The sequence below is a fragment of the Pyricularia pennisetigena genome, chromosome 3, assembly GCF_004337985.1.
Source record: "Pyricularia pennisetigena strain Br36 chromosome 3, whole genome shotgun sequence".
NCBI classification, from domain to species: Eukaryota; Fungi; Ascomycota; class Sordariomycetes; order Magnaporthales; family Pyriculariaceae; genus Pyricularia; species Pyricularia pennisetigena.
Genome location: NC_043742.1, coordinates 5,999,344 through 6,026,267, shown reverse-complemented (window position 1 = coordinate 6,026,267; position 26,924 = coordinate 5,999,344). Strand labels below are relative to the sequence as shown.

At 51.6% G+C, this 26,924-nt stretch overlaps 5 protein-coding genes across 5 annotated transcripts; 2 read left to right on the top strand and 3 right to left on the bottom strand.

Annotated features, from left to right (window-relative positions):
• Positions 1-2,701: 2,701 nt before the first annotated feature.
• Positions 2,702-2,908, bottom strand: PpBr36_03371 (uncharacterized protein; the record flags this gene model as incomplete). Its single annotated transcript, XM_029890543.1, has 1 exon — positions 2,702-2,908. One exon carries the CDS (start codon positions 2,906-2,908, stop codon positions 2,702-2,704), a length of 207 nt encoding a protein of 68 aa, XP_029752738.1.
• A 2,773-nt stretch (positions 2,909-5,681) lies between these two features.
• Positions 5,682-8,289, top strand: PpBr36_03370 (uncharacterized protein; the record flags this gene model as incomplete). Its single annotated transcript, XM_029890542.1, has 3 exons — positions 5,682-5,811; positions 5,893-7,507; positions 7,974-8,289. The coding sequence occupies 3 exons, from the start codon at positions 5,682-5,684 to the stop codon at positions 8,287-8,289; spliced, it is 2,061 nt and encodes a 686-aa protein (XP_029752739.1).
• Positions 8,290-9,632: 1,343 nt separating this feature from the next.
• On the bottom strand, positions 9,633-11,654 carry PpBr36_03369 (uncharacterized protein; the record flags this gene model as incomplete). The annotated part of the gene is made up of 1 exon (XM_029890541.1): positions 9,633-11,654. The coding sequence occupies one exon, from the start codon at positions 11,652-11,654 to the stop codon at positions 9,633-9,635; it is 2,022 nt and encodes a 673-aa protein (XP_029753603.1).
• A 430-nt stretch (positions 11,655-12,084) lies between these two features.
• PpBr36_03368 (uncharacterized protein) lies at positions 12,085-17,653 on the top strand (the record flags this gene model as incomplete). The annotated part of the gene is made up of 3 exons (XM_029890540.1): positions 12,085-12,488; positions 12,556-16,654; positions 16,715-17,653. Exons 1-3 carry the CDS (start codon positions 12,112-12,114, stop codon positions 17,651-17,653), a joined length of 5,415 nt encoding a protein of 1,804 aa, XP_029753602.1. The 5' UTR covers positions 12,085-12,111.
• A 954-nt stretch (positions 17,654-18,607) lies between these two features.
• Positions 18,608-22,046, bottom strand: PpBr36_03367 (uncharacterized protein; the record flags this gene model as incomplete). The annotated part of the gene is made up of 5 exons (XM_029890539.1): positions 18,608-19,321; positions 19,395-21,038; positions 21,115-21,338; positions 21,425-21,723; positions 21,835-22,046. The coding sequence occupies 5 exons, from the start codon at positions 22,044-22,046 to the stop codon at positions 18,608-18,610; spliced, it is 3,093 nt and encodes a 1,030-aa protein (XP_029753599.1).
• Between the last annotated feature and the right edge of the window lie 4,878 nt (positions 22,047-26,924).

The window sequence follows — 26,924 nt, the reverse complement described above, 5'->3', positions numbered from 1 at the left end:
TCATAATGGAGGCAAGGACTTAAGTCGCAATGCAATGTCCATGTCAGTCAATAAACGGTAGTTTTTCTTCCACTCACGCTCGCTTGCTTGACTAGGTACGGTAGTTGTCTGTTTATGGCCGATTAGAAGCGTGGATCCCCTCCCACTGGCTCTGCTAGCAAGACAGGGACGCTTCTGCAGGTACGGGTCTGTTGTCCATTTCGGGCAACAAGGTTGCAATCTGTCGTATTATCATCATTATTTCACCCCAGCCTACAGTACACCGTGGGGAGCTCGATGGGGAATTACTTCTAGCCATGATCCGTGCGGATAGATGCCTTGCCCTGTCTTGTTTGCATGGCGCCCAGCCGCCCACTCGTATGTAGCAACATGTAGGTAATAATGTATGCCAACAACGGACAAACAATATCCATGTTCACCCACTCGTGGACGGAGCTTTTCAGAACTTAACGGATAAAAATTCGGCTTGTGGCTTTGAGACATTGAACCCGACCCGCGAATGGACAACTGACAAAAGCCTACCGTGAATGACCCGTGTACTTGATTCGGGGAAACAGACAGCCGACCTCGATTTCAATCAGGTCTGTCGGGCGAGAAGTGGGTTGAACTATCCCACTGGTCAGCCTGCGTGGAAAAGGGGAGAACCAACTCGGTGGCACTTAGGTATATGTCATGTTACCAACGACGGAGGATGCAGGTCAAAGTCGACCCTCCTTGACTCTTCTTGGCCCGCCATGGTTGCATGGTTGCTGTACCTGAGTGCTGGAAAGCAAGGCAGACAAGAGACAAGGCAGGTAATTACAGAACAGGTTGCGTGCATGGGATGGTGCAGCTCGATCCACACAACCACTAGACACAGGCAAGCAGAAAAAAAAAAAAAAAATCAGCAATGATATCCATGCTTTCTCATGGTAGCGCACATCACAAATCCATCAGTCAGCTTGACTGCGTAGAAATAATGAGATGACTAGTGGCAGTGAACTTGCCACGACATATCGTTTGGAGCTGAACAAGGCAGGCTCGCTTTTGTCCAACTCCCGGATCGATGCCCGACTCTGTCCTTTCATACTTCGGCCGGGACAAGGTATATTGATGTTATTTGGGAAACCCTAACCGGGAACGATTGGCGAAAAAAGACGAAATGTGGTAGGCATTTTGGGCGAGTGGCCTCCAAGTCAAGCATGGGAGGGGCAAACAGTTTTGCTGGTCATGGTGATGGGGGGGAATGGATAACCAAGCTATTTCTGAGGCATTGCGCCAGGCGTGTTTCAGATTAACAGGGTCCTCCAGCCCCACCCAACATTCGTTGATGGTTGTTTCGGTGGACACGGTACGCTGGATCAAGGTTGGCTAACTGCCAGGTCGAGGAACCTTGCGAATTAACGGACGATACTATTATATCTGCAAGTGCGCATTTACTTGATAAATCGCTTTTTATGTTCTTTTGAGCCGGCAAACCTCCGGTCCCCAATCCGGTGGCCAATGCTTGCTATATTTACTTTTAGCACCTTCAGTGTTCATGCTCCTCAAAATTGACCACACTATGCGAAATATCGTGGAAATCCCCCCCTTCCCCCAAACGTCAGGGTTCGGCAACCGATGACAAGAGCAAACAAGGTTCGAATAATGTAATGCGAGATTTGAACGAGTATCACGTTCCGTGCCATTTTCAAAGTCACTTGATGCCTTGCGCAGACCCGAAGAACATCGACCCATGCAGCTGATAGTGGATACGTATGGGGATGCGTAATATTACAAACGAATAATAATAAAACAAAAATGGATATAGCACAGTAAAGTCGGACAAACAAGTCCATCCTTCGCCGCTAAGATTGACGGCTCGAATCAAACTACCACGGCAATCACTGACGCAAATTAGCAGGCCCCTCTCGAATGCAAGGGGAGCCGCATGCCGAGAAGTTGGAGTACAGGGCGAATACGCCTTTGCTGACCTGACTACGAAGTACTGTACGTGTGCATGCTGGCTCGATAAATTACGTAGCAGGCACTGTACTGTACTTTGGTTTGTCTCCACACATCGCATCGCATACGCAGTAGCTTCATTTGCATATTACACTCGAGGGTACCTTTCCACAAAATCGAGGCACTGTGGGAACCGACTGAGGTTTGTCGACATTTTTGCTTTTAGGAAGAACAAAAGGTAGAGCATGGTACGAGAGAGAGAGAGAAAACAAAAGATGACAGAATCCTAGAAATCGAATCGAGGGAAGCCCTGTCATCCTGCCTACCTCGCCGCTGTTGCTCTTTGACCTCTTTTCCCGCTGCTAGTTCCGCTGCAATTGCCAGGGGTAACCTAGTGACCCAGCACCAACTTGGTCACTTTCCACGGGACATTGAAAAACTCGCAGACACGGTTCATCCATTTGCCAATGTCACCGTCATGTCCTCATTTCATCTTCGATTGCGATTCAAGCCCCTCGTTCAAGTTTGCGAAGTAAGCCGCATCTTTTACGCCCACTTGGACAGGCGCATAATCGGCGTCTCTGAGCTTACTTCTCAACGAGAAGAGGGAATGGCGATTGACTAGCGTTGAAAGGACCGAGGGGACTAAGATAGAAAAAAGAAAAAAAGAAAAAAAAAAAGATAATAACCAGAAAATACTTCATTCCCCAACCCAATCTGATATCAAATCCTATAGCCCCTTTCGTTGCATGCGCCGTTCTCAATAATGGGCTTGGTACTACGACATGTCAAAAGGACGTTGTTTGGTTGTGCCGGCCTCCAAATTTGTCTTGTGTAGCGCTCGCCTGTCTGCACCTAATGAGAAACGGGAACCGACTGGCTGAGGATCATTCTCCAGGCTGGGCAGCTTGTCGCAGATTTTCCAAACGGCACATACCGCACCCGCCGCGGGTCTTGATCTGTAGCAGCAGCCACCACACCACATTGTTTCTTAACGCTGCAATCGATTGGAAACCCTTGAATTCTGTCGTCGGATTCTCTTACTAAGAAAACAAAAACAATATTATCTGAATCCCGTTGGAGCTGTCAGCCAAGAAAGCCGTCCATGGTCCCTTTTTCCAAATGGAAAAGGTTGTACTGAAGCGGGAACGAATTTCATTAACGTGGACATTAAAAACCGGCTCTTTTGATGATCGCTCGCCGCCCCGATTGCATACTACGTCGAAAAAAATATTAGACAGGAGAAAAAAAAAAAAAAGATCAGCGTGATGCAGTGTCCAGACTCGACCGTTTGTCTCCACGTTGTCTTGGCCTGCCCTGCCATTTCCAGTACTGTACTTGTATGCTTCGTATGAAAATATGTACTTCGTACCCTGTACTCAGTATATGCCTGCCTTGTCACAGGCCTGGACGCTGACTTCAATCCAGCGCCAGTTTGCAATCTCATCCTTGGTTGATTCAGGATATACGGCCCGGCTGTCAAGAAAAAGCCAGACCACCTCAGTCCATCGACTTGAAGAGAATATAGTGCCCGGTTTCGACAGCAAACAGTACGGCTATGCTTCAGGATCTGGCTCGCCATCATGACTTCACCTAGGTGCAAAACAAGTTTGCCAAGCTAGTCGGCTGTCAAGATCACATAGCATAATCACGTAGCCGCGGGTCTGTGTTGTTGCGCCGTTGATATATCACACTTGCCTGGGGGTTCTGCAACCTGCTAATTAGAAAAGGATGCGTGCCACCACCCGCATCACTCCCACATTAGTTCTCTTCGACTTGGGGAGCTGGGGTACCTCTGCATGTACAGTCGTGGCAATTGCAATACGTCGTGGTACGGTACTGTACCGTCCATACATGCTTTTGCAAAGGGCGACTTGATTGCTCACGGACCGCGGGCTGTTGTCCACAAACAGCTAGTCCCGCTCCATCACAGGCCAGGCATGGTCCATGGAGTCGAGGTGGAGATGATGGGCTTGCCCGTTGGGAGCTTGGGCTCAACTGGGCAAACCCAGGATCAAGAGGAACAAAACGAGTACAAGGGAGCACCAGGAAAGAGGAACAAGAGCTAGAACGGGCTAGGGCCTGCATAGAGGCGCGTACGCACGGGCGCTCATGGCCATTCAAGGTAACGTCAGGCAAGAGGGGACAGAGTCGTGCCCCAGCAACATCCCTGGACTGCTTTTTTGTGCTTGACCGGCCCTGTCCTCGGCTGTACCCCTGGCTCGTAAAGATGGAGACTTGCTTCTGTCTTTGTGTCTCTCCTACTATTTTACTTTTTTTTTTTAATTTTTAATTTTCTTTTACTTCTTGTTTTTATCTTTTTTTGGAGAATTCGTTCATCTTTTGGCTCCTCCCGTTCTTGACCCTTGCCATCTGCGTTATTCCTCTTGGTATCCACTTATACAACCCCCCACCTGGTACCTGAAGCGGGCGACTTTTGTGGAGTGTCCAACCGACCGGGCATTCGCATTCTTCCGTCCATCATCCATCGTCCGACCCCCTGCTCGTCCTTCCAAAGCAAAGCCCTTCTCGTCCGTTGAACCGCCAGACCAAGGTACCTACCTCTACCTGGCAAGGTCACTGCACACTGCCCACCCCAAGTCAGTCCTGCTCCTGGGGGCTGTCAAGCCGGTACCGGCACACACCCACACCCATCCACCCACCCACTGTCCTTCAGAAACGCCTTGTTCTGATTAGCCAGGAAGACTCCCGGCTATCCACCAGTGCCACCAAACAGCGGTCCAGCAGCCACAATCTCCAAAAACGATTCCCACGCAGCTACGCGAAAATCATTAAACCCCCAGACCCTCGCTCTCACCCGCTCGCGCGTGGCTCTCCCGTCTGTTCAAGACTCTTCCTTTTTTTTTTGTCCCTCTTCTTTTCCGCTGCCCTCCTCCTTCAATCCGCATATTCGCAAAAAGGAGGCTCTCACCCCCTTCTTGTCTGTCTTCGCTGAGCCCTAGACAGCACAATCACCCTCCTTCTTTCCGCCCTCTTTTCTATTCATTTGTGTGTACTTGCCTTGTGCACTAGGCCTCTTCACTTCTTTGATTTGATTTTTTTTTTGGGGCGAGTTTTTCAGTAGTCGCGTACCCTAGACGAAAATACCCGGCTTCCGACGCGCAGTGTTGCAAAATTTGGCCAGCTATCTTGTTCAATTTGAAAAAGGTCATTGGCGATTCCTTGGGAATAACTATATCTTTGTCCAACAACCGACCTGCACACTATTTTCGTTTCGATAATTCTCGACTAATTTCGCTCGACTCCAATTGTTTACCTGCCGCCACCCCGCTGCCTCCACTGGCACAGGAGCATTACAGGCTTGGAACGGGCAATTTACCATTACATCGCCGTGTCGAGGGCCCCCCCCTTCACTACTCCACCGCTTACTGGCAAACATTGAAAATATCCACCCCCCTTTTTTTTTTTATATTAGCGGCGCACCTAGACGGTGTACACTAGCGACGCAACCACTCTCGCATCCATTCGCTTGAAGCAATTGGACCACTTCCCCCTCTCCGGGCTGGACTCGACGCCTCTCATTTCACTCATCATCAGAAACAAACATACTAGAATCAAGGCAGCGCCTCAGCGACAACGGCTTGCAACGCAGGCTGGACCCCCGTATCCACGATCATCAACGTCCCGTCAAGTCACGCTTTCAGATTCAATCTCGTCACTGCATTCGTTCCCTTGGCTTCCCGCACCTCCCAGGTCTCGCTTGAGACTTGACGTCTTGTATAGAGTCGTCCCTCAACATGTACTCTCATCCGCACAACGCCGGCGTCGCCGCCGCGCCTCAAAAACCCGAAACCTTCATGCTCAGCACAGAAGCACAACAAGCGTTACCACACGATGCCCAGGTCGCTCTGCAGCAGGTCGATAATCGTGAGTCTCTCCCAGCAACATATTGTTTCCTCCACCAGCGCCCGGGTATAGAGAGAAAGAGGAAAGACTAACAGTTCCTAGTGAAATACTTCCTCATATCTGCCCCCGTCGATTGGCAACCAGACCAGTACATTCGCAGGTTCCTATTACCCACCGGGGAATATGTTTCTTGCGTACTATGGAACAATCTCTTTCACATCTCTGGCACAGACATTGTACGATGCCTGTCGTTCAGGTTCCAAGCCTTTGGCCGGCCGGTAAAGAACTCAAAGAAGTTTGAGGAGGGCATCTTCTCAGATCTCCGAAACTTGAAATCTGGCACCGACGCCTCCCTCGAGGAGCCCAAGAGCCCATTCTTGGACTTCCTGTACAAGAACAACTGCATCAGGACGCAAAAGAAGCAAAAGGTTTTCTACTGGTATAGCGTACCACACGACCGTCTTTTCCTTGATGCGCTCGAGAGGGATCTGAAGAGGGAAAAGATGGGCCAGGAGGCCACCACCATGGCCGTCAGCGAGCCGGCTCTGTCCTTCCAGTATGATTCGTCGCAGTCGCTTTACGAGCAATTGACCAAGGCTCAACAGGCGAACTCGTCTTCCTTCAACGCCCAGCAGGTTTCCTTCCCCCCGTCGCAATCCACGTCCCCTGTCATGAGGGCGATGGACTCGATGCCTCCGCCGCCCCAGATGATGCCCCAGCCAATGCCCCAATCGATGGCCCCTTTAGCGGATGGCCTGGACGCCATGGTCCCTTATGCCGCGATGGCGATGGGTCCGGGGATGCCGCCCCAGCCGGCAGTCAAGCGGGAGCCTGACTTCAACCGCGTCCAGTACAACCAAAACGGAGTCCCAATCACCCAAGGCCACCAGCGCCACGCCTCCATGCCCGCCTACGGTCTTGAGTACTCTCCCGCGCCTTCCTTCGTGTCATCCCACTATGACGACTACGGTAACAGGGGAATCTCCTTCGAGCCTCTCACGCCTCCCCAGCAAGCCATGGGCATGGGTGCTGAGCCTGCCTACATCGCCAACGAGGAGACTGGACTCTACACTGCTATCCCTGATCACATGAACGGTGTCAACGGCTTAAACGGTATGATCCAGTTGCCTCCGTCCAATCTGGCTGGCCCCCAATTCACAAGGTCCTATGGGTCAAACAACGTTTACTCTGTGATTGAGGGCTCGCCAACCTACAAGCAGAGGAGAAGACGCTCATCAATCCCGCCAGGCATGTCGGCCATCGCCGCAGCCACAGCTGCCGCCACCGCCGCCCACAGGCCATCGGACCTGCGTCGATCTGTGTCGGCATCCGTCGGTCCAGTTGCTGAAGGCGATGAGTCGCTTGACAACTCGCCCCCTGGACTCATCTACAGCAACCCGCCCATGTCAATGGCAAACCACCAGAGGGAAGCCATGGAGCAAATGTCCCGACACGGAACCCCTCTCTCCACGGTGGAAGGCAGCCCCGGCATGCACAATGTCAACCTGGAACAACAACAATACCCTATGCCCTCTGAAGATATGACCAGCCCCATGGACGACCGCAGGCCAATGGCCCAGGGTGGCCCGACCGTTGCCCGCAGGGCACGCTCGGCAACTGTCATGGGCAGTGAAGTCGGCCCCTACCCGCAGAAGTCACACTCGTGCCCGATCCCGACCTGCGGACGTCTCTTCAAGCGCCTCGAGCACCTGAAGCGGTAAGACTGCACCAACTTTCATTTGTGAAACCAAAAAAAAAATATCCCCCGCAGAAAGACAACTTGACCAAAAGCAAAGCCCGCGCGGGCCTGTTTCTGACCAAAAACCGAACCTTCCAGACACGTGAGAACCCATACACAAGAAAGACCCTACATCTGCCCTTATTGTAGCAAGGCGTTCTCCCGATCAGACAACCTAGCACAGTATGCCCCTTACCTTTCCTTGATGTATCATTTCCTTTGTCTTTTCCTGGTTGAAGATGTTGTGCGCCTGCTATGTACCAGAAAGGAGTCACCGTCGATGAATTTGAGCAAAACCAAGCCGCCCACCACGCCAGCCATCGTCGCGTCGTCCGTCACGCCACAGCACAAAGCAGAAGCACAACACTTTTCAAACAGGAAACGACATGTCTCGTCTTCTGTATAGCAACCATTGACTAACTCTTCTCTTTTCTCTAACCTTTAGACACAAGCGCACCCATGATCGGGCCGATGGCGGTGAGGGACTTATCCTGTCCGGTGAGGACGAGGAAGAGTACTCGGGTGAGGACCACCTGGGTTCTCTGGAGGAAGCTTCTCCAACCTCGGAGGGTGGATACGTTACGTCGTCACTGAACTCGGCAATGGCTCACGGCAACTCATCGCAGCACCCGAGCTCAAATGCTGTCAGCCCTAACGCTGGGGCAATGAACCATGCGCCAACATTCAACTCGATGCAGACGCTGATGCAGCCGATGCAAATGAGCCAACCTCAACCCATCAATGCCGGTGGCATGATGTGAGATTGCTCATTTGATTTCCGGGACCGTCGTCTTTCGACGGCACACCATACTTATTCTTCTTTTTCTGTTGTACAATAGGGGACTTTGCTGTCATAAACAGCTGGCTATTATATGAGCGACGCTTGGGGTGGGATTTCTTGATGTTCGGCACTAACTACATTTGGGGGGCGTTCTTCTCGATATGAGAATGTCAAACGGTGGTTTTTTCTTTTCTTTTTTTTTTTTTTTTCTCTTTTTTTCTATTATTCCTTCGTCTTCTCCTTCCTTCGAGTTTACTTCACCCATTTACCGGCGCCTTGACCGTTTTGACACATTTATATCTTTTACATCTTTTATGAGCTTTTGTTTCATCCATTTTCCTTCGACAGAGCCTTTCTATTTCTTCTGTTCAGTGGCATAAAATCACAAAATCTTTAGAAAGATCACAGAAAACCTTTGTCCTAACCTCTTGAATTCTTTCCCTGTTTGGTTTTACATTCAACGGCTGCATCAGTCTAAGACCCGCAAAAGCATAGGGCGGAAACAAAAAAAAGGGAAGCAGCCTTGGGGATAAGCTGACTATGCGTTGCATCTCTTTTGTATATATGAGTTGGTCGGATCGCAATCCTCGTTGTCTTGTTCAGTTCGCGTTCTTGCTTATCTGTGTTGAGTTTAGTGAGTTCTTTCGACGCTTTAGGATGCAAGCTGGGCTACGTTCAGGTGTGTGTGATAGTATCTACCAGTCATGAGTGTTGTCTTCGAGTCGGATAGGGGAGATGCAAGTCGCAACGGTATCTTTTCTGCATTCATCAACTCACCTCTTTGCAGTTGTCATTCAGTACCTTCTATCATTGCCTGCTGGGAAGTGGAGACGTTGGGTGATTTATGGGGACATGTTAATACCTTTACGGGAGCGTGCAATTGTCCTTGGGGCATCCCAACAGTCTATCTTAGAACAATTTAAATTCGATCGCCTGATGCTTACAAAGAGAAATCTGTGTGTAGGGACATGTTCCCCCAAGCCTACTCTTATCGCTGATCAGATGGGGTATCCAAAAGCATGATTTTCGATTTGAGTGCGCACTTGCATCATCAGTAATCGCCACCCGCCACGGCCTTGCAAACAAGCAACCGGACTAGGGCTAGCTGGCTGAATGAACAAATACACTGTTGTACTTAAGTCCAGGGACGCAAGATCAGGGAGGGACACGAGATGATCCAGGGGTGTCGAGAGGTTGCAAACATAAGCTTTCGTCGCATCAGGTTTTCTACGCAGCATGTCACATCACCTGAGGGGAAATGGACTGAACTCTTTCGAATGACCACTTTTCTTTTTGTTCTTCTTCTTCTATTCGCTTCGCTCCTCACATGGAAAGACTCTTCTCCAACAGTTTGGCGCCCTCCCGCACCTTGGGACAGTAATGTCTCCTCAACAGTTCTCCTTCCCACACGGTGGTCGCGAAGGGGTTACTTCCTTCGACGGTCTCGCTGAGGGGGTTAAAGTTGCCGTCACCCTTGCGCTCCTCGGTGTTCCACAGCGCCGCAATCTTCTTTCCGTGAGTGTGCGACACGTCGTGCAGAAGGGCCAGTATGGCCTGGCACGACTTCTCCGGCACCTGTAGCGATGCAGTCATGAGCTGCTTCGTGAACGCCGCAAGGCGCAAGGGTGGCACGGAGCGTATGTTCCATGGCGGTAGCAGGACGCCCGTCAGGCACCTGATCAGCAGCACCGTCGTGGTCTGCAGGTTCACTTTGTTTGACTTTGTCGAGCTGGGTCTGTCGGGGTCTGGGAGGTGCAGCGATCCGGCGCCCAGCTCCAGGTCTGGGTTCACCGAGAGATCCGTCAAGCCCTTGAATAGACGCGTCGTGAAGTAGGAAAGGTCCAGGTGGAGCTGAGACCGACTGTTATGTGCGTCCTGTCCCGCAAGTAGTGCGAAAGCAGTGACTATGCAGAGAAGAGACTCGCGGCTGGTGTTGCGGGCCTCTACGTCCTCAGCACCGTTTTCTACGGCTGCGTCACCCTCCGCGGTATCCCCGTTTGCGTCTTCGTCTGTTTGCTGAATAAGGTCCTTAAGCGCCTCCAAAAGGTCTCCAAAGAAATCTTGGTTGATCAAATGTGCATACTTGGCTAGCCCTTCGAGTACGGCTCCCATCAGATGTGGCAGCCTGAGCTTCAAGATTCGGAAGTAGGTGGCAAACACGAGTTTTAGAGTCTCCGACTGCATTCGATCCCGTTCCTCATGGCTCACCAAGGCATCGGCATGCGCCATATCCTTCTCAACTGCCTTTTGCTCCTTCAAGAGCTTCCGTTCCCGTTTTGTGCGGAATTCCCTCTTGACCTTGGGCTTTTTGCCCTCCTCGATCGGTCGATCAACATGATCCTGCGATGCCTTGCCAGAGAATTCGGACAGCAGACGTAGGTGAAGGAATAAGTTGAGTGCGGACTCATCGACGCGGTAGTTTCGCGCCTTCATCATCTTGGCAAGGAGAGCAACGGCCTCCATTGCCGGCCTTCCCTCCTCATCATCGCGAAACAGTCTCTCGAGAGCCCGTAGACACTTGTTGTACGAATCATCCACCTTTCTGCTGCTCAGCTTAGTGACCAAGATCTTGATGAGGTCGGTGCGAAAATTGAAGTGTGGGACCGATGTGAGCAACGAGCACGCACATGTTATGGCGATGCTGGAGTATTTTGCTGTCCCCGGGTCCTTTGCCTTGGCAAGGGCTGCGAGTTCTTTGATGTAAGAGTGGTACCCGGAGACCAGCGATTGCTCATACATCCTAACTCTTCGAACTTCCTTTGAAAGCTTCTCCTTCTCCATGTCCTGCTCCGCCGGTCGAATGCGATAGCCTGGGATAACGTCTTTGTAGATAGTCATTTGGGTGACCAGACAAAGTTTCTTGATGGCGACAATGTTTGTCTGTCCGAGCTGTGCCAGAGCCTTGAACGCGCCCGGATTCTCCTCAGGCTCTTCACTCAAAGCGGCCGCAAGTTTGGCCAGCTCTTCCTTGGCGAATAATATTTGCTCACGTTCCGACACGCGCGGTTCTACTGGAACTTTGGCGGCGACAGGCTCAGCGGGAGCATCCTCAGACGGGGCGCCTGCCTCACTGCCATCGTCGAGCCATTCTTCGTCGCTCACCGCATCGGCGTCTGGCGCCTCGGTATGTTGGATGAGACCATCTGCTGTCTTTATGGGCAGGCGGGTGCTCTCCTTATCCTTCTTCTTTCCCTTGCGCGGTCTGGATTCATAGTCCTGCTCCAAGTTCCAGCTAGCAGCGTGCTTGTTGAAAAATGCGGTGCTGCTTGCCTTCTTGGAGCCATCAGTCTCACCGTCTGCTGGAGGCGGCGTGATCTTTCGTCTCTTCACTGCCCTGGATGCCATGACCAGCTAGCTGTCTGTGGAATTTGTAACTGTGTATTCTGGAATTGAGAGACCCCCTTTTTGCGGTCAGATATTTATAAATACCTGTGAGATCAAGCACAGTTTGCTCTTGATGCTGTACAGGGTTTTTTTTTTTTTTCTTTCTTTCTCGCTGTCTGTCGCCTTCGCCCGTTGGAGAAAATTGCAGCGCCCCATCTCAATGCACAGCTTAGGACCCCTGCAACAGCTTCTGGCCCCGCTCAAAAATTGTTATCGGGAGAAGAGAATTGGTTTGCTTCTTATCGGTTCCCCGCTCCGACAATTTTTTGGATTTTTTTTTTTCTTTGGGAAGGCACCGCATTCAAGGTGGCAGAAGGCAGAAACCATCAAACTTTTGCTATGATGTCGCTGTCGTTGCAGTGCCTGTTTTGACAACATCTTTCCCACTTAGTTCACACCGCTCAACGGCACTCGAGACATGGCGACCTCTCTCGCTGCGCAGCTTGCGCAGATTGCCGCCAAGTCTCGGAGCTCGCTGAACGTCAAGGCGCAAAAGGCGGCGCACAGCAAGTCCTTGATCTTCGAGCCACGCGTTGCCGCCGGCCAGAGCTACCAGACCATCTACACCGCGTGTAGAGACGGTTTCGAGGAGCTTTGCCAGCTCGATGCGCGCTTCACCCCGTTTGCGAATACACTTTTCAGTGAGCAAAGTCAGGATGAGGATCGTTCACAGATGACCCAGGCGGAGAACCAGGAGCTTGATCGACGTGTCGACTCCTTCTTGCGTCTGGTGGGCAGCCGTTTGAGGTTGATGCCGGCAATCAAGGCCATTGAGTGGCTTATTCGACGCTTCAGGTAAGAATAATGCATCGATTTGTCTCGGCTGCGCTGGTCCTAACGATCTGCTGTCTCATGGTGATAGGATCCATGAGTTCAACACCTCAACCCTCCTCGCCACCTTTTTACCGTATCACTCGATTCCCGCATTCGTCACTCTCCTCTCAATCCTACCTGCCGAACTTCCACAGCAATATAAATTCTTAGCACCATACGTTCGATCTTTGACGGCGCCGCCCCGAGCGGCCATAGTCTACCAGGCCACCCACCACCGCGATTTCCTGACGGCAATCACCGAATATACACTCGACGCTTGCAGGAATAAGCAGCAATACCCGGCCCTTGTGTCATTTTGGGCTGGTGTTATGACAGAGGCCATTAATGGCAGGATAGACATGAGCCGATCAGGCAGGCTGGGAGTGCAGTTGGACAATGATTTGGCCCTCATAGCTCTTGTTTCAAAACCATTGGGCGATGCGATGACAATGAAGGACGTACCTGATATCCAGATCGCTGCCTATATGGTAGTTTCTCTACTCGCCGCCAAGGCCAACTTTGACGACAAGCTTTTATCAGTGTTCATGGAGCAGCTCGTTATTGGCTGGACGGCCGAGACCGTCAGGCCTGGACTTGTATGCCTGTCCATCCTTGCTCAGTACCGGGCCCCGAAGCAGCTCTCTTCCAGAGTTGCCAAGGCCCTGCTAAGGATGGAAGACTTGCCTCAGAAACTCATTGAAGCGTCTAGGCAATGCCGAGTCGACAAACTCGCCTACGCACTGGTCTTGGCTCTGGCCGACAGATTAGCCAAGAAAGGTGACGCTCGAGGTCTACCTATTATCAAGTCTATCCTGCTCTCGGAACTCCTGCAAGAGAAGCTGGGCAAGGTTGCTTTCAAATCGCTGCTCCGAGCCGCGCTCAAAATGACGGACGAGGTGGACCAGGACGGATCTGCGCGAAAGCAGCTGGGGTCAACTCTTGTACTCCTGTCGCAAAGCGCAGGAGCGACCGGCGTTATGGTGCGGCAGGTTATAGAAGACGAAGACTATGACATTGAAGGATTAGAGCTCAAGTTGGACACTTCCTTTGGACCCCGCAGGCTCTTGGAAGACAAGCCTGTTGAAGACGATGCGAAAGACTTGGAAGTCCTTCAGGAGCCAAAAGAAACACTCGAGGCCGCTATGGAACGCCTAGCCGTGCCTCCGCGCTCTGTCAAATCGTTCTTGTCGCAGAAGCCTGACCAGTTGTTCGACGACATGTGCAAGGTACTCCTCTCGGTGGCGACCAATCCGGATGATCTTCTCAGGTTTGATGAGGCCCCATTCCTTTGCCGACAGACTGCGCATGACGACAGTTACTATTTCAGCTTTTACATGCGAGTTTGGTGTGGTCCTTACCCAACCTTGATTCGCTCCGCGGCTCTGGAGATGGCCAAAAGACGGTTGAAGCAGGGAGACTGCGCTGCTCTCGATTTACAAGCAATGATGCCATACTGTGTAGCTGCGCTGAGCGACCCAGCCAAGAAAGTTCGCCGATCAGCCGCTGACTTGATCACCGTTCTGGGCAAGCCGAAGGCAGAAGGCTCCGAGACAGCAAAACGGCCTATTTGGGCCTCGAAACAGCTGTATGAGCAGTCGGACGAGCAAACGTGGATGAACCCTGCAGCCTCCCACGCTCTGCTGCACGAAATCGTAATACCTGCTCTGGAGGAATGCGTACTTGATGAGGAGCACGTATCAAATGTCCTACGCTCCCACTTGCAGAGCAGCAAGGACTCGGCTACAGGATCTCGCCTTTCCTCCGCGGTTCGGCTCTCAATTTTCAGCTGCATAACAAGCCATATCGTCCACACGCCACTGCTAGCTGTAAAAGCGCGTCTTCTCAAGCCTATCAACCAAGTCGACAGCGTCTCCAAGGCCACAAGGACCAGTCTTTTGTTGCCACTCTTGCGATGGTGGGCTAGTCTGTCTTCTACCGAGGCCACTCAGCTATGCGAGCGTGAAAGAATCGATGAGCCCAAGTTTAACCAATCCTGCGTCAATGTTGTTGTCGCCAATGACAAGCCTGGCCTGGAAACCTTGTTCGAAATCATCACTAATTCTTCTGCCTGGACCCGTGAGGGCCTAGTCGAAGCTGCTTTTGCCCGCACAAAGAAGATTTGGAGCACAATCAAGAGCGATTCAAAACTAAAGCTGGCGCTGAGCATGCTGGACCTCGCCCAAACTCCGGCAGCGAACGGGTCTTCGGCAGAGTTTGTCTCTGAGGAGGCTGCCGACTTCCTGAGGAACGTAGATCTCACAACCAACATCCTCAATGCCTTCCTCGAGTCTCTTCAAGACATTCCAAAGATCACAACCGACTCGCCCGCAACCAAGCGCAGGCGTACTAGCAGCTCTGACCACAGCCGCGGGGTGTCGTTGCAGGCCACCAACGCAGTCAAGGCAGCGCTGAACAAGGTGACATTCGTACTTCAACTTGTCGAGGGATCCAAGCCAGCAGAGCACCCTGAACTACTCCAGAGTCTCTTTGTGACATTGGCAGATCTCCAAGTGCTTCGCTCTCAGGTTGGATCCGAGCTAGGTTATTTACAAAACCTGGTGCTGAGCAGCCTTTTGGCCATGATGCCAACTTACAAGAACAACAAGTCTCTGAAGATCGATACCTCTGTTGGCCATGGCGATGTGCTTGTTCAGTGTATCCAGAAGTCATCGAGCCCTGCGGTCCAGAACTCGGCGCTGCTGCTCGTCGCCAGCCTTGCCAACACAGCACCTGATGTTGTGCTTCACAGCGTAATGCCAATCTTCACTTTTATGGGCGGCTCCGTTCTTCGGCAGAGCGATGACTATTCTGCACACGTTGTGGTGCAGACAATTAAGGAAGTCATCCCACCCCTCGTTGAGACGTTCCGCAAGAGCCGCAGGAATCTTGTTGCCAGCGCCGCAGAGCTTTTATCGAGCTTCGTCATCGCCTACGAGCACATCCCGTCGCACAGGAAGCGTGACATGTTCATCTCTCTGATCGAGAACCTAGGTCCAAAGGACTTCCTCGCTGCCCTGGTTGCCATGTTTGTCGACAAGTACGGAACGACGGATAGCATGGTTGCCTTCTGCAAGGACTTGATGAACTCTTTCGGCGTGGAGGTTCAGCTGCAATCGCTGGTCATGCTCTTGGACCTGGTCAGCGACTGTCTGCAGCCCAAACCCACTCTGGCCGCTAGTCTGTTCAACAGAAACACGGACGACGACCAGGACCTGCACAAGACTGCGCTTAAGGAGCTCACGCTGCTGCCCAAGGTCCTCTCTAGCCGACAGTTGCGCGCCGAGGTCAGCCAGCTTGCGGGGCGAGATGATATGGAGGCTTCCAAGTTCAGAGAGCTTTACGCGTCCCTCCTGGAGAAGATACTCACCCTGGCAGAGACTGTCAAGGCCAACAAAGCTCTACATGCACGGTGTAGCGATACCCTTGCGGGGCTCCTCAATCTCCTCTCTATCGGCGAGTTCATCAAGGCCGTCGAGAACTTACTTGACCGCCCAAGCATCAGCCTCCGGCAAAAGGTTCTTCGTACCCTCGAAGTTCGCGTGGGACAGGAAAGCAATACGGATGCAGACTCCCGAACAGTCCTGCTTGCGTTCCTGCCGCAGCTCACAGCAGTCATACGTGATTCCGATGATATCGCATACAAGCACACCGCCGTGGCGTGCGTCGACAAGATCGCCGAGAAGTACGGCAAGAAAGATCTGGAGGCGGTTGCTGCTGCGGCCACCACCATTGCTGGCGACTGCTGCCTGGGCCAGCCTGACAAGCGCCTCCGCGTCATGGCTCTTCTTTGCCTTGCATCTTTGGTGGATGTACTGCAAGATGGCATCGTGCCAACCCTGCCGGTTTCACTTCCCAAGGCACTCTCTTATCTCTCTGAAAGCCTCAAGGGCGAGAAGGAGCCTGCGCTTCACAACGCTGTCTACTCATTCTTTGAGTCCTTGGCTGTGCATGTCCCGTACATGCTGACCAAGACTTACATTGCCCAACTGTTAGAGATTTCCAACATTTCAGCCGAAGCCAGCCTGAGCGATGAGAGCTTGCAGGCCAGATTCGGCTGCTTGCAGCTCCTGGCGAACCAGGTCGACGCGAATACTATGTTGGCAGCCCTGGAGCAAAACTGGACCCACGCCGTCAACGCCGGCTTCTCTGTGAGTACACTCTGACTATGTTTGGGCTGTTGCAAAAATATGCACTATATCTTTTTGAAGGACAACGCTAACGGCTCGAATCAGGCCGTGGAGGAATACTTGAAGCTTCTGGCAACTGTGTTAGACAAACACCCCAGCGCTATCATTGCAAAGCACATCTCAACACTTTCCACCATATTCCTCAGTGCTCTCGACCTTCGGCGGAATGTACAGTCCAAAGACACAGTCAGCATTGCCGCCCTGGCCAAGCTGACCGAGATCGAGGCATTGATCAATGATGTCGCCCTGAAGATGATCTACAAGCTGAACGATAGCAAGTTCCGCACTGTGTTTACTCAGCTGATGGAGTGGGTGGCTACTGGTTTGCCTAAGGACGATAAGCTTGGCAGGGTTCTGCGCCACCAAAGCGTCTACAGCTTCCTCTTGGCCTTCTTTGACAACCTCAAGGACGTTGTGGCAGGCTACGCATCATATATCATTGACGACGCCACGGCCATCCTCAAGGCATCAGATCCGTCCAAAATGGAGGATCGGGAGCTGTGGCAACTGGTACTGAAAACGCTGGCCAAGTGTTTCGAGCACGACAGCGGCGGCTTCTGGCAGGTTCCCGCCCATTTCGAGGCCGTCTCAGGTCTGTTGGTGGAGCAGTTCGATCACGCCGCCGCACTTGGAGAGCTCCCTGGTGGCGACCTGGTGCAAAATGCCGTCGTGGGCTTGGCCGAGGCGGCGGCCTCGCGCGACCACCGCAAGGAGCTCAACACAGCGGTGCTCAAGCGCCTGCGATCACCATCTGCCGCAGTCAGGCTTGCGGCTGTCCGCTGCGAGCAGTCGCTGACGGACACGCTGGGCGAGGACTGGCTCGAGATGCTTTCTGAGATGCTGCCGTACATTAGCGAGCTTCAGGACGACGATGACGAGAACGTCGAGAAGGAGACGCATCGCTGGATCACAAAGATCGAGGCCATTCTGGGAGAGAGCCTGGATGCCATGTTGCAGTAAATATCATGGAAATTTGTGAAGAAAAAGACGAATGTAGTGAAGCTGGTTATTTTATTTTTGTTGGTATGAGGGCAAGGCTATCTATCTCTTTTGTTATTATTCACCGTATTCTTGGTGAAATATAACTTGCTCGGTTTTGTCAGTGTAACTGGATTTTTTTCCTCGTGCACTTGGTTTGAATCAACATGTTTGATTAATTGCATCAATCCACCCAACTTCAGATCATGCGTGCAACACAAATCACGCCCTCCATGAATGAAGGTGCAGTGCAAGTGGGGCGGGACATGATCGGTCCAACCGAATGAATGATCCTACGCCCAAGCTTTAGTCCGAATGCTTGTTTTTGTTTTGTACCTACCGTATTATAATGCAACTCTACTCAGCGCCCAAATACAGAGAGTTCCGTTTTGCTGTGCAAGGGCGGGAGCAGGGCTATGCCTACTGTAAATTTGGAGGGGTCATCTGTATGTATGATTTGTTGGCAACCATAACTTGAGCCCTTTTTTTTTTTTTTTTTTTTTAAATACCGAGTGGGGCTGTTATCCGTGCAGTATGAAAAGAGGGCACACATACATAACTCAAGGTTCCTGCGGTGCGTTTCCGGTGCTGACTTGGGATAGAACAAAAATCACAAGTGGAAGAGGCGGCATCTAACAATTGTGTGTTTAACTCTGTTTATTGAAGAAAAGAAAATTATTTGATCGCTGCAAAGCGCCCCAAACCCCCCCATAGTCTAAAATGTTTTGCCTCCTATGCATATGTTGAACGCCGCCAAGAAAACCCGGGGGTACCCAATACAAACCCCTACAAATGAAAAAAAATAAATCAGGGTATACAATTGAGGCAAAAAGGCCTGTCTTTTTTTTGTGCTTTTGTATAGTTTTTTTTTTTTTTTTGTAAAAGGAAAATTGTAGTGTAATACTATGTGGATGCAGTGCCAGAGTGGATTGGAGTTTACTCCTCCTCCTCGACAATCTGCTTGGTAGCAAGGTAGTAGCGGTTGCCGCCACGACCGTCGACCTCGTGCTCGACGGCGACCTTGCTGAGGTGGGTGAGGATGTTCTCCATCATGGTGTCCTGGGCGGAGCGCTTCTTGCGGCCGAGGTCGTCGAGGCGCTTCCAGCCGGTCATGACGTAGTAGACAATGCCGATAACGATGATGACGGCGATAGAGTAGATCCAGACCAAGACGATGGTGACGATGTCGACGGCGCCGTTCTCCGAGAGGTTCTTGGCCATGCTGGCGGGGGTCGAGGCCTCACCCAGGCCGCCCGAGAACCAACCGAAAGCGGCAAACACCGAGGCGAGGATGTCGACACCAAAGATGGCGCCGATGAGCTGCCAGGAGGGGAAGGTGTTGAAGCCACGGGTGACGAAGATCAGCCAGTTCTCGGTGAGGGAGATCTGGAGGAAGAGAATCTCCTGGATACCACCGTAGTGCTGGATGATACCACCGTTCTCGAGCCATAAGGTGCCACGAAGGATCCAGGTGCCGATAGCGAGCAGAGTACCGAGGACGACGGAGATGATCCAGATCTTGGGCAACTGCCACTCGACGGGGCGGCGCTCGTAGTGGGCATTGTCGTAGGCGACGGCGATGGTGGCAAGATCAGCAAACAGGGCCAGGAAGACGATGAGGTCGGCACGGACGGTCTCGTTGATGGCAATCTGAAAAAAAAAAAAGACACGTTAGCAGGTTGTTCAAACATGAGTTTTGTAGCAAGTGAAGGTCTAAACTTACCATCGACGTCACGAGGTAGAGCTCGAGATGCAGACAGAGAGCAATACGGTACTGGATGTAAGCCTTCATGCGCTGGAAGATCTGCCTCGAGATCTTGATGGCCGACACGATTGTTCCGAGACCGGGGGCGAGGAAGACGATGTCAGCAGCGGCCTGGGCAGCCTCGGTGGCACCCTCGACGGCGATACCACAGTCGGACTTCTTCAGAGACGGGGCGTCGTTCACACCGTCACCAGTCATGGCAGTGAGATGACCACGCTGCTGGAGCATTTCGACGACCTGGTACTTGTGCTCGGGGAAGACTTCGGCGAAACCGTCGGCGCGCTCGCAGAGGTCGTGGATGGCGCTGCCAGCCATGTCGCTGTGAAGGAGCTTGTCCGAGTTGTAAACCTTGGTACCCATGGCAAGCATGCGGCAGGTCTCCTTGGCGATAGCGATGGCGTCACCAGTAAGCATCTTGACGGAGAGACCGAGAGCCTGAGCCTCAGCGATGGTCTGGGCGGTGTCCTCACGGGGCGGGTCGAAGAGGGAAAGCATGCCGAGCATCTGCCAGGGGCCATCGGCCTCCTGGACGGCAACGGCGAGCGAACGGAAACCACGGCGGGCGAACTCGGTGGCCTTCTCCTTGAAGAGGCGCTTCTGCTCCTCGGTGCAGTTGCTGATGGCCAGTACAGCGTTGGGGGCACCCTTGCAGCAAGTGTACTTGACGCCCTTGTAGTTGCAGATGGAGGTGATACGCTTGGAGACGGGGTCGAAGGGGGTGAACTTCTCGGTGGTCCAGCCCTCAGAGATGATCTCCTTGGCCTTGGGGTAACGCTTGAGGGTGAGGATGGTGATCTTGTCGATGGGGTCGAGGGACTTGATGTTGTGGCTCGAGGCGAGAGCAGCGACAGCCATCATCCAGTTGATGTCAACGCCCTCCATGACGAACGGCTCACGGACCGAAAGCTGGTTGGCGGTCAGGGTACCAGTCTTGTCGGAGCAGAGGATGTCGACACCTGCAAGCGACTCGATAGCGGTGAGCTTCTGGACAATCGCCTTCTCCTTGGCCAGGTAAGCGGCACCGACGGCGAGGGTAGTGGTGGTAACGACGGGCAGACCGACGGGGACACCGATAATGAGCAGAATGAGAACGTAGTGAAGCAGGTTGACGGAGCTGTCCTGGGGGTAGGCAACGGCCAAGTGGCGGTAGAAGCCACCAATCCAGGCTGCGAGGATGAAGACGACGACGAGAACGAGGAGAGCAGAACCGATCGAGTTCATGATGGCCTTGAAGTGACCCTGGTCCTGGGCACCCTGGACGAGCGAGGCGGTCTTTCCGACGAACGAGGCCTGGGCACCGTGGGTGATGATACCATAGGCCTTTCCGCGCTTGCATCCGGTGGTGTAGTAGACGGTGTCGGTCATGTACTTGTCGACGGCGAGAGACTCTCCAGTGATGGCAGACTGGTCAATGGCGACAATAGCGTGGCCGACGTGGGGGGTGCCATCCTCGTCCTCAGACTCGTACTTCTCGCCGCGGGGGCTGGTGATGTCCTGAGCGTTGAGTTCAGCCTGGTACTGGGCAAAGCCATCCCTAGCGTTGTCGTAATCGCAGATAAGACGAGCATCGCCGGGAACAACGTGACCTTCCTCAATGATGACCTGTTGGAATGGTTGGTTGGTTGGTTAGTGACTGCGGAGACATTGGGAGACATATTTGCTGATCGGTTCGGCTTACAATGTCACCAGGAACAAGCTCCCTGGCGCGGATCTCCTGTTCACTGCCGTTACGGACGACACGGGCCTTCATGGCAATGTCACCCTTAAGGGAGGCGACGACATCGGCGGCCTGCTTCTCTTGGTACCAACCGACGACGGCGTTAAGCAGCAGGATACCGACGATGACACCGGCATCAAGCCAGTCTTGAAGCGCAAATGCCAGAATGGCAGCAGCCTCCATGACTATAAAGAACAGAATATCGAGTAAGTTGGTTGATCGCCATTTCGAACGCAGCAAAGTAGAAATCCAGAGCCGACCAATCACGTACCATAGAGAATGGGACCTTGGAAGAAACCGATGAACTTGAGAAGCATGTTCTCCTTCTCGGTGGTGAGCTCGTTCCATCCCGAGTACTTGCGTCTCCTCTCGACCTCGAGGGAGTCAAGACCGCTCGAGATGTTGGTGTTGAGCCACTCGGCGGGGGTGTTGAACTCGGAAAGGTTCCTGGTGGCGCCCTTGGGCCTCCAGAAAGCCCACCACGGGGCCTTCTTGGCCTCACCAGTCTCGAGCTCCTCCTCGGCCTGGCTCTCGCGAGGATCCCGGTAGGTGTCGATGTATCGGATGAGTCTGTATTGAGAGCACGTGTTATTACATGTGTTGCCTGCCGCTAGCTGGGCGCCTTGGTGTTGATGTTGTTCTTGTTGCTGTTTAGTTCTATCATCAAATATAATGACTTACGCTTGGTACTCGTCCATGTAGGGGTTCTCCTGGCCGGCTGGTGCGGCGCCAGTGGACGCGGGCGCCTGCGAGGTTGTAGCAGGGACAGGGTCGCTGCCGCCTCCACGGAGGTTGATGAACTGACCGGTTTCCAGATCCTGGTCAGGGTCCTCGGTGTTTACTGGCTCAGACTGCGATAGTCTCTTGCCAAACATCTTCTTGAAAGGCGCCATCTTGAATTATGTGATGGGTTCTTCTTTGCAAGAAAGAGTGCAAGTGCGTGCGGTGATTAGGATGAATGTGGAGAGATGACAGTCCAGCTGCTCACAAGGAATATGGGGTGAGGGCAGCACCGAGCACTCTTTAAATAGCAAAAACAAAAGATGTGTGGCAAGGCCAGCAAACAAATGGCGCACACAAACCAGCCGCGTAGAGATGAAAGCAGGTCCGGTGAATAAGACGCAGGCGAAGAGGTTGCGGGATGTGAAGGGAGAGATACATGGCGTGCAGATGCTTTGGTCTTATACTTGGTGGCTGCATGAGTCGGCAGCCCCAGAGTACGATCCAGCCCTCCATATTTTTTTATTTATTTTTTTCTGGTTTTTTTTTTTTTTTTTATCTGCTTTGGGTTATCATTTTTGGCCGTTTGTGTAGATCCAAACGGTAGGTGGTATGTATGACCGAACCCCAAATGCTGGTACTGGGTTCGAATGGGTCTCCGACGTTTCCCAACTCGGTCTGACTTACTGACATTGGTCAAGGGTCACCCAAAACAGTCGCAGGAGTCGTATCCCACACCCAAAACACAGACCTCGGTCTGTTGTTTATTTCTTTGCTTTATTTTTTTTTTCCTCCTTGATATGACCGGGGTGCGGGCGTCAATGTTCAGACGACTGGTGTCCACACTGCGAGTAGAGGGTCCGGTGTGGTCCATCCAGTATTACATGTGGGCATTGTACCTACTGCCATGTAATTAGCTGCAACTCCATATCGGACTAGTCGCAGCGAGCTAGTCGGCTTTGGTGCAGCTCGTTTTTTTTGATTTGTATATACGGGTCGAGCGGCCTTTGAAGGGGCACACATCTGGCTTGCTGGCTGGCTGACGACAATGGTAAGCTGCGGGACATACGCGGCAAAAGCCAAGCAATCCTGGCCGACTTGTTTTTGATGTCACCATGGAGAGAGACCCTGGATGCGCACGGCTGCATTCGACGTCTTTTTGCCTACTACCTTACGTAGGTTGGTACCTGGATTGTTCTCCACTTGACTCTCATTCCCCAACGGGGTGCAACAACAGGAGCAATTGGACTGACTCCATTTCTGTCAATATGGGGCTCCTGGCCTGGTACCTCGCCTTGTAGTTAGATGGTGGGTGTGATGTGCTGTCTGCCGTTCCGTTCCTGGTTGTTGGTTGGTCGCTGGGGTTTGGCGATAAAAGGACAAACCAGTTGTAAAAAATGCCTCAGCCGCTGTTCCCTGCCCACTTGGTAGGAAATATCCGGGCATTTGCGACGAGCTACCTACCAGGATTGTCCCGGTTTGGTATCAATTTCTTCATATTTCAAAACCGAAGCGCGAGCCCACGGCCCCTTCCTTGACCCGCAGTTTCAGTCGCCGTCGGAGCCATGAAACGGTCACGTGATTGACCCTAGCTACTCTCCTCTCTACTTTGTCCGTCTATACAATAAGATTTTTTATGTACATGTACAGTACCTGTCGGGTGCAATTATGAGTGACTGCGCTGCATGCAAGCACATGAGCTAACGAGTACGTACCTAAACCTAGACACCTAAAGGCTTTAGACCTTTCCTTGTTTGTCTATTTGCATTTGTTTGGTCATCTACGAAAACTACCTTTACCGACAGCTGCAACCTGCAATGTATTAACTAACATGGGTTCTAGATAATTCCTCGTCTTCCTCGGAGGCTTGTTGTTTTCCCCTTCTTTTTGTTTGTTATTCGACGGCGCCTTGCAGCATGAGCGCTAAAAAAAAAAATGTGGTAGGTTGCTACCAAAAGCTTGTAGTTTGGGGATAATACAGTGGAGATCGAGTCAAGCTCCAATGTCGAAAAAAAAATCGCTAGCTCCGTTTTCCTTGGCTACTAGGTGGGTAGTAATGGACTTTGACTAGTCCTGTCTCGCTACCAGTTGCTACGCTGTAATACGTGATTGCACTTGACCAAATACTACGTACAGTGTGACGAATCATCAGCAGTTCAATTCCATTATTGATTTGCATTTGCTTCCTCTCCCCAGCGGTGGTGGTTACAGATTAATCCGGCATTCCGTTGCACATTGCATGCAGCACATTTTCTATCCAAACCTGGGTGTCGATTTATCGCCAAGCATTTTTCTTCCCGCATTTGTTTAACCTTGGCGCGCATCTTACTGTACTACGCGGAGACAATGCCAAGCCTGCTCCCGCTATGGTGTTTCCAGTTCGTCGATGTCGCGTAGCAAGCACGCTTGGTTCCGAGTACGCCCATCCAACGTGAGCAAGCTGGGATGATCTCTGTCCCTCGTGTGGTGAAAGTCTTTCGTGCATGTGTAGACATAACTAGCAGTTTTTTTTCTCGCACTTTTATGCCTCATAGAACTGGTAACTATTTCTGTCAGCAACGATTCAAGGCATAACAAAAAAGAGTTGCCACCGCCATTTGCATTGGGGATGAAAAATAAAAATACAAAAAAGCGCGATTAACTTGAATTCGCTCATATGTTTACGGAAATAGACTGGATATTAACGAGACAGATCGTGTATCCCTGAAGTTCTTGGGAGCTGTCTAAGCCTAACCTGGAAATACATGGTGGGGTCCATGTGTACCCCATGGTCAAACTGGCTGCTTCCATGCATAGAGACCAACCAAGCTTCCCTTCTCGTCCCTCGGTGCGAAGTTTTAGGTACAGTGCTATTTTAACCAACTATCAACCGAACTGTACGCCGATAAACTTTCGACGTCCGCGGACTTCCCAGACTCGCATGCCTACAATACCTAATAACTGGGTTTATTATGATTATGTGTCTTCTTTGCCTCCCCTTGCTGCGGTAACAGATTCTTGCTCTCAAGGACCCTGGATTTCCGACTGGTTTGTTTGACTGACTGGCACCGGTCATCTTATTGCAATTAGTCAAATCGAATAAAATAAGAAGTTCCAAGATAGATTCCAGTTCCAGTCTTTTTGTCTCAACCATTGGGACCGACACGCGATCCACCGCGCGGACCAATGTGCTTTGCTCAATTGTTCTCCAGAAGCGAACCGAGCCATGTACACCCACTGAGCGTGCGGCTCTGTGCGTGCTTGGATTTAGACTTCCCGTGCCATACCTGCCAAGGTGCGAACTACAGAAAGACAGATGCACGTCCGTCCGGTTTACATAACCATGGGCCGAATTGTAAATCGGAAAGGAAAGTAAAAATAAGGATAAGTGTCCAACCCTAAGCAAAACATGGGGGAAAATCAAAATACAAATCAAGGGCCCAGCAAGGCAATGAATGAAGGCTGCAAGAGTGCAGTCTGTATTCCGTCTTGTTCCCTTCCCTGTAGCATAATGGTAAATGGGGGGTGTCTAGTGCGGAATTTACCTCGATCGAGCACCAACAAACCATAATCATGGCACTACTAACTACAGCAGCAAATAGAAAAAAGAAAAAAGAGAAAAAAAAAATGGGAAACCTTCTCATGACCTCCAAATTGACAAAGACCCAATGGGCGGTCTGTAGCCCAGCTCATGGGGTTCAATTTGCAACCCTACTCGGCACCACTAGCGGCATTTGTTACGTGGTTGGTACAGTGGTGCTGATTATCTGTTCGTTTTGCTTGGAAGTACTGTACAGCAGTACCACAAAGTCAGGTTGCTGATAACAACAGCGAGTATCCGATTGCTCCGAAATGATATTTGCCGCCGGATAATCACAATTCAGCTATTGCTGGAGTTTCTCCATATCCTCCAAGGTAACAAGGTTGTGTCTACCTTTTCCCCATCCACAATGGCCCCGGGCTCCGCTATTGCGTGAAACATTTGGCCGACACCACGAAAACTGAGACGGCGAGACGGTGCCATTCTCCGTATTTTTGACGGCAGCGAGTAAAAAACCACCATTCACGACGAACTGCAGGTTTGCAAAATCAAAAGCCGAGTCGACCCTTACGTAGATCCCGGGGAAAACCGCGTTGTGTGCAGTTTTTTTCTTGGCAGCGCATCAAGCTCTGCAAAGTGCTTGGAAGCCTGAGCTTGTCCTTGTTATTCATGAGCTCCGATGCAGCCAATTGCCGTTTCTTGTGTGCGTTCTGTATCATGTGTGGACTTTGTTCCCCCGATCTACTTGGGCATTTCCTTTTCTTTTCTTTTTTTTTCCCCTCATCGGACTTTGGGAGGCCGGAGCAACCGCAGCCGTAACCCACAACACTTGGAGCTGGACTTTTTTGCGCAGGACGCGACGACCTTCCGCACGGCGACAAATGCCAAGATATCGTTGCGTGGATTTTGATGCTAATCCCCAATGATCTAACAACAGATGAATCTATATACAAACAGGGAGCTGGGCTACTAGAAAATAGTGTGCATTTAATTCAACATGACATTGCGACACACAAGAAGAGACGCAACCCCCGACATTGCCAAGACCACGTTCCGGCGATTTGATGGCTCGTGCGAGCTCGAGATCAAGAGCCTCAATGTGGGGTCAAGCCAATTGGCGACAAGCCACACAATTCGCTGCTGAACACTCGACTTATCTACAGGGCATTGGTCATTTCGAAGGTCTAGCCTAGCTCTTACTCATGAACCAACATATCTCTGTTTCGGTTACTCACTTGCTCGCAATGCTCTGCAGTCATTTAACCGTTTCGAGAGCTTTGCAGCATTACTTACCTCAACTTCCATGTGTCTGAGTCTCTAAGAATTTTTATCCCGACTCACTGGTTTCCCAAAATCAATTTGATGCACACCGATCTCCGGCTTGGCACGTTTTGTGGTTGCAGTGAGACAGACCTAGGCAACCTTAGACCAACAAAAAAAAAAAAAAAAAAAAAATGAACCCGATAGGCGATAGTCCCCCGATAAGATAAGAAATTTGTAGTTTTTTTCACAACCACCGCATGCGCTCGCC